The sequence below is a fragment of the Penaeus japonicus genome, unplaced genomic scaffold, assembly GCF_977035675.1.
Source record: "Penaeus japonicus unplaced genomic scaffold, GWHDUDI00000001_assembly GWHDUDI00000009, whole genome shotgun sequence".
Lineage (NCBI taxonomy): Eukaryota > Metazoa > Arthropoda > Malacostraca > Decapoda > Penaeidae > Penaeus > Penaeus japonicus.
The window spans coordinates 20878218-20885717 of record NW_028234411.1 but is presented as its reverse complement, the minus strand read 5'-3'; the positions used below and the strand labels follow the sequence as shown (position 1 = coordinate 20885717).

The following is a 7500-nucleotide window of genomic DNA, read 5'->3' as shown; positions in this document are numbered from 1 at the left end:
TTTAGATAAAAGTTAAAGCTTAAATTCTTTAATTCAAATGAAATACTTTTATAATTTGATCTCAAGTTCCAAAATGCTAAAATTAAAAGCTTCCATTCCAGCTAAGTTCTGGCTACTTTAGGACAGTCAAGAATTAAAAGAATATATTACTCAAAGAAAAATATATATACTCATAACATTGGTATATCAGCTAAATTAAATGATCCTACAGCTATTTCTCTGTATAATAAGTTTATGTGTCTATAGGTAGCAAAACTTTACCTAAAAGCTCGATCAAATTCTTTGCATACATATAACCAAACCTAATCATAACCCATATATCTTGCTCCAGCCTTCTGCTTGACAACCAGCTAATATTCATAATACAAATTTGCAAAACTTTAATATACCAAATAACCAACACCAAAGCCAAGGTTACATGAGAAATAAATACACGATGCGCTAACTTACTGTTATGCAAATAAAACAGAAACTGTACATGCAAACAGTTCATCTGCACAACACCAAACTTTACGGAGACAAGCGACTGCTTTTGAACAGCTGTACACATCACATGGAACTCAAAACTAAGTCTTTGTAAGATAAGCAGGGTTGCTGAATACCAGACACATCAAGCACTAACATTCCAAAAGCAAGTCCTCTTCATGTTTCTGAAAGGCACCAAATTCACAGTCTCAACCTAAAGAAACCACACTCATTCGTTTCATTTTCTTCATTGATCAGTATGAACTGCCATCAAAAAGAAACTAAAGAAAAATAACAACATGCCGCTGCAAGAACTATCATTTCCCAACAATTAAGAAAATCTAATAGCCTATATATGTAACTATCACAAAAGTACAGTGCACACGTATCTTACAGCTCTCTTTAGTTTTACTCAAACAAGGTCTACATTCATTTGAAACTTTTTTATACAACCAGACTTCAGAATTTTCATTTTCTCACTGTCACCAATATCATCACAGAGTCTGACAAAACACTTGCACTTTTACAATATGCTATATATTTTTACAATATGCCACTTATCATTATCACTATAATCTTTCTTTTTTTTTGTCAAGAGGTGACCTAACAATCATACTTTCCTCAAGATGACTATTTGATAATATTTCTTTAAAAATGCAAGATAACAATAAGATGCATTACTCGGCATCAGTACATTTATCTCAATTAACTTTATTGAGAATATCAAATAAAGTGAAATATTGTAGAGCTAGACCTTACTTTTGAAAAAAGAATCCATTCACTGATGATAATATTGATTCATGTAATGAAATTCAATAAATGTATTCATCTGAATTCTGTACCTTGAGTTTAATAACATAAAAAAATAAAGTTCTTGTTGGTAAATAATACAAGATGTAAGGAGATTCATAATCTACAATCAGAGATTTTATGAAAACTTATCAAAATATACTATAAATAGAAGAAAAAGATGTAAAACACAGAATTTCGAGAAAAATAATGGTTTAATCTGTAAATGCTGTCATGGGATAGATTGCTTTTTCAGTTAATCAGATACATCTTAAACTAGACTGAAGACATCTCAATTAAAGCAAGCAAAGATATTGAAATCAACAGAAATCAAACAAAACATAATATGCTTTTTTCCTCCTGTTATATCTGTGCTACATTATATTATTTCATGCTATATTTTGGCATACATAGCACTACAGCATTGCAAATCACAGCACTGGCATGATAGCAACAGTTGATACATACTGTATTATTGTCTTAAACCATTTAAATGAGTCATTCAAGATAGTCATTTGTAAAGCAAAATAATATGATATTGACAGAAATACTGAATAGATAGCATACAAGAATTGAAATATTCGTACTCTTTATGGTTATTTTTCGTGAGTTGAATATTAATATCAAACTAGACTTGATTTGGCAAATTCAATTTCTTAAATAGTATACAAAGGTTCTTAATACTCTATGAAAATACACCATACAAAGGTAGAGCGCAAAAACATGAATCCTAAATGTAATTTTCGTTTTTTCAAATCTATAATGAAAATATTCATACTGAATAGATCAATGATGTAATACTTATTTGCATATTACATCTTATAGAAGAATAAATATGCTATATTTGCTACTAAGCTGAAGTGTGACATGAGCACCAAAAGACTACAAAATTATTTCTTTATACAATAATTTTCTCATTATCTCTGATACATTTCTTCTTTGTATTGTCGTGCAACTCTGACTTTTCCATGTAAAAAGAAATTTTAATATCATTAAAAAAAAAGGATTTTTCTTCTTGCATGACAAATATTCCAACATGACACAACCAACTATGTGAAACATGTTGGTGCAATCAGCATAGTCACAAATCATAATCCATATTGAAAAAAATAACCCACATATATTAAACCAGGTTCTTAGTTAAAAAATCGTGACAAAATCTTTGTTCTTTTTTTAAACTGATTGATATTATGAATAAACAATTGTCAGTTTATATATCTACTTCATGTATATGTGTGTGTTTGAGTGTGAGTGTGAGTGTGAGTGTGAGTGTGAGTGTGAGTGTGAGTGTGAGTGTGAGTGTGAGTGTGAGTGTGAGTGTGAGTGTGAGTGTGAGTGTGAGTGTGAGTGTGAGTGTGAGTGTGAGTGTGAGTGTGAGCGTGAGTGTGAGTGTGAGTGTGGGTGTGACTGTGAGTGTGAGTTTGGGTGTGACTTTGAGTGTGAGAGTATGACAATACAAATACAATTATAAATGTTTGTATACATGCATAACCAAGCATCTGCATGTACAGTATCTATGTGTAGCATTTTTATAACACTTTATTTTCTTACCAATTGATGATGATAATTTTCACCTTATACCAACCTTCAATAATAAAATACTGATATGTTTTTGACTAGATATCTTTATGTAGTGTAACAATTTGATTATTCTTTACTTATAATCAATATGTAAATTATCAAGTACCTTAAAGTATCTAACAAGAAATACTCTTAACATTCACAAACTCACTGTACATAATCATCATATACTTTTTTGACATTCACTTGTAAATTCCATATTTACAGAAGTAAGTAAGAAGTTAGTCACACTCTCAACTATTACAAACTTGGTTCTATCACATAAGATAAAAAATAATGAGCCTATAAACATAAAATGCAGCTACATCCTTGTCATTTTTGTTACTAGATACATCATGTTATTTGCATAATCACTTGGTTTTAATTTTGCTAATCATGATAAAGCTGTGTTGAAGAAAAAAATGTCTCTTAACAAAGGTACTATATCATAAACCAAAGAATACACAAATACCTCATGCTTAAAATTAAATTTCTTTTTTTACAATACTTATTTTACAATTTCTTGCACTATCCAGCCACACCAAGTACTCATTTGCTTTCTTATTATTGATAGCTCTTATTAATCATTTCTTTTAATAAGTATCTCTTAAGTTGCCATTCTTTAATAGAGTGAAGGGAACATACTTCAAGTTTTAAATTTGAGAGAGAGAGTGTGACAGAGAGAGAAAGAGAGAGAGAGGGAGAGGGAGAGGGAGAGGGAGAGGGAGAGGGAGAGGGAGAGGGAGAGGGAGAGGAAGAGGAAGAGGAAGAGGAAGAGGAAGAGGAAGAGGAAGAGGAAGAGGAAGAGGAAGAGGAAGAGGAAGAGGGAGAGGGAGAGAGAGAGAGAGAGAGAGAGAGAGAGAGAGAGAGAGAGAGAGAGAGAGAGAGAGAGAGAGAGAGAGAGAGAGAGAGAGAGAGAGAGAGAGAGAGAGAGAGAGAGAGAGAGAGAGAAACAAAGAGAGATATAGAGAAACAGAATAGCAAAGAAACAGAGAAATAGAGAAATAGAGAGACATAGAGAAACAGAGAGAAACAGAGAGAAACAGTGAAAGTGACAGAAAGAGACAGAGAGAGTGACAGACAGAGACATAGGCAGAAAGAGACAGAGACATAGAGGGAAGGAAATGGAAAGAGAGAGAGAAAGAGAAAGAGAGAGATTAAAGTTTTAAAGTCATTTTTTCACTATCATAATTCTTAAATAGGAAGAAATAGATTTTAATCAGAACAATATATAAAGTGAGATTCTATTTTAAAATTAGCTGAAATAACATTTTGGCACAACTGAATATAATTAATTATAAGTACAATTATCTAATGGAATATTTTTAATTTTATATAGTGCTTAAGAAGTAAATAATCATTTGAGAGTAATGACGGCAAACTGTTTTTCTTAATCTGTCTGATATTGAGATGTCCATTGCTGAAAGAATAGAAATCATACCAATAGCAATGATACGAATAAGGATGATTATATTAAATATAGCAATATACTTCTATTCAGAATAGTAATGATAACAACCATTAAAGTGATAATAATAAATAGTTGGATAACTGGGGAAAAGAGGATACATATCATCTAAAAGAAAAGAAAAATGAATGAAAATAAATAAAAACAGACACTCAAGTCACAGCCACAACACAATAGCAGAAAATTATGTATAAGAAAATTCTCTTTTAAACTTATGATTGAGGCAGTCCAAGGATATGATGATTATTAAACAATTGACAGAGCATAGTAATATAAATTCCATACGGAAGAAGTGGCACCTATAAGTAAAGAATAGTAACAAAGGAGTGACTAAAAATCTCCAACTCTAAAAAAAACCATTTCTGAAATTGTAAACTTTTGGAATATCAATTTTGTCTATTTTTAAATTAGCTTTCAACTCATAGCTATTTACAAAACTTGAACTGAAATGCATATTGTGCACTACTCCAAGAGGAACAGTTCCATGTATCTTCATTCTAAGTTTAATCTTTCTACATCTATTAAATTGTTCCCTACAGTCAATCCCTTAACATCTAGGTCTTTGCCTTGGTCTTCTTTAATAAGCCCTTTTGTCATAATATGCACCTTTGTGGTAAAATTCATGCCACTTCATTGAAATTGATTTCTAAGTCAATACTTATTTTTCATGTCATTCCTTTGATACTACCCTGATTGAGGTACTAAGCACCCTCACATTTCTAAAAATAAATAATTACAATAAAGAATTCTTAAAAGGGGCAATTTGTTGTGGAGAGAAACAGTGCACAATCAGGATTCCAGCCACAAATACATACCAAAAGGAGGAGATTTAAGAACACAGAACAAGGAACACAACCATAAACATTATGGACATCTTGGTTACTATCTAAAATAACAGGTATTACAGAAAGGAGAGGAAAGGATAAGAAACCGTCACCCTGTCTGTCACGTTTACAAAACCAATACTACTATGAAATAACTTGAGGCAAGAGGGAAAACCTGACATGACAGCATGTGTAAAGAGTGAAGTATTCTCATATTGCCTTTAAAACTCAATGAGCTTGCACAAAGTAAGGAATATAGGCAGAGTAATGGATTCCATCAATAAATGTGACCAGGAGGTTATCTGGCTCATAGCTTCTATGGGATATAGATATGAACTCCTCTTGTAATGGAGGAACTGATATAATGATAATAATGGTGAACATGAAAAGCAAAAAACAAGCTCAGATGAACAAGTAACGTTTGTTGCAGAGTATGTGGGGGCAATGCACAATTCAATTCAATAAATACTTTTGATGTATCATAAATAGGGAAGTTATAACAGCAAGGCCCAACACAAACTTTCTTACTCTACTTGTGCTGTGACATCTGCTGGGGTTAGATGAATTTGTAGAGTTATACATAGACTAGAAATTGAATACAAGTGAAAATGTACACCCAGTTTCTCTTATATTCATACTATTTGACTTTTCCAACCAGATATCTCTATCTAGTCATATTCTTTGTGCTTAATAGGTAACTGGTCAAGTCATAAGGGAATAAATTAGATTTGTTTCAAAAGTCCTGTTCAAGAAAAGAAGTCTGATTTCATATTTTGAAATGGAAAGCATGAGAGAAGAAAAAGTATTAGTCATATAGAGGGACAGAAAGGGATAGAAAGGGAGAAAGAGAAAGAGAGAGAGAGAGAGAGAGAGAGAGAGAGAGAGAGAGAGAGAGAGAGAGAGAGAGAGAGAGAGAGAGAGAGAGAGAGAGAGAGAGAGAGAGAGAGAAGAGAGAGAGAGAGAGAGAGAGAGAGAGAGAGAGAGAGAGAGAGAGAGAGAGAGAGAGAGAGAGAGAGAGAGAGAGAGAGAGAGAGAGAGAGAGAGAGAAAGAGTATTTGTATCTGACCATTTGTCCATGTGTGTGTGTGTGTGTGTGTGTGTGTGTGTGTGTGTGTGTGTGTGTGTGTGTGTGTGTGTGTGTGTGTGTGTGTGTGTGTGTGTGTGTGTGTGTGTGTGTGTGTGTGTGTGTGTATGTGTCTTTGTTTACATCATTTATCTATTTATTCACAGAGAGAAATGAGGTAGAAAGTTGCAGCTGGTTGAAAGACATGAAAGATACACAGAAAATAAGAAGTAAGCAAACAATAATCAAAGTAATGTACAAAACAGGGTATAGGTCATAGATCAGAATAAGAAAAGTTGGTTGTGCTTTTTAGAGGGCTGTATAAAAATAATGATTAAGAGACAAGGAAATAAGCAAAAAAACAGAAACAAAAAAAAGTAAGATGGCAGCTTTCATACACTGGTGAAAGATGGGGCAAAATCAAAAGTTTTATTCATACATAAGACCTCAATAAACACAACCTTTAAGGTCCAGTGCTGCAAAACTACACCTGTACAGAAATCAAGGTTTACAACAAAGGACTGTTGAGAGAGGTGTCATGGCAAGACTATGGTGAAACTAGAAATTATATTGCACACAAGTAAATTACAACCCTTATTCATTATTGTTTCCATGTTACAATTTTTTGCTTCAAATATCTAAATACTCCTTTCTGCAATGATTGCAGATGTTTGATGATTTCATATAAAATTCCTCAATATAGTTCCATATCGGTTCAATAATACCTGTTGAAAACCCTTAAGCAATGCATTCTTTCTTTGTGAAAAGAGGAATTTCACCGACTTTCTTCTTTACAGTAAACTACTCACATTACCTGAGAAGCAGTTGATACTCCTCCCAACATAAGAAAACAAAAACAAATATTCCAGGTTGCATCAAGAGGAAATGCCAATATTAATAAACTCTAACAATCAAAACTGGAGGGCCACACACACTATCTCAGCCAAGACCACAAAATCTCAGTGATACCAGTCTGTGAAACCAGTCTCGGCCATGGCGATCTATTGGGCCACGCAGGCTCCACAGTGCCACTCTCAGCCAAGACAGACTGCAAGGGTCACAGTCTCTGCAATACCAGTCTGTAAAGTTAAGAAGCTGTTGTTATAACAGACTATAGGACCACAGTCTCAGTCATGTCAGCATATGCCTGTAGGGCAGTCTTGGCATTTTCAGTCCGTAGGGATATACAGTTTTGCCCTTCCTTACCAGTCTATACCGCAGAGCCAAACAGTTTCAATCATCCCAGTCCCATACGTGTCCGGAGGGCCACATAGTCTCAGCTATGCTAGATTGTGCGGCCGCACCACTCACAGCTTCTGGAGGGCCGGAGT

General features: G+C 33.7%; 1 protein-coding gene across 1 annotated transcript in view; it reads right to left on the bottom strand.

The window, feature by feature from the left end:
- Positions 1–7351: 7351 nt before the first annotated feature.
- Positions 7352–7500, bottom strand: part of LOC122262623 (solute carrier family 35 member G1) — a 63446-nt gene continuing 63297 nt past the window's right edge. The window contains exon 4 of the mRNA XM_043030703.2: positions 7352–7500. This exon is cut by the window's right edge and continues 854 nt beyond it. Within this exon, the coding sequence (XP_042886637.2) occupies position 7500 (1 nt within the window). The 3' untranslated portion in view covers positions 7352–7499.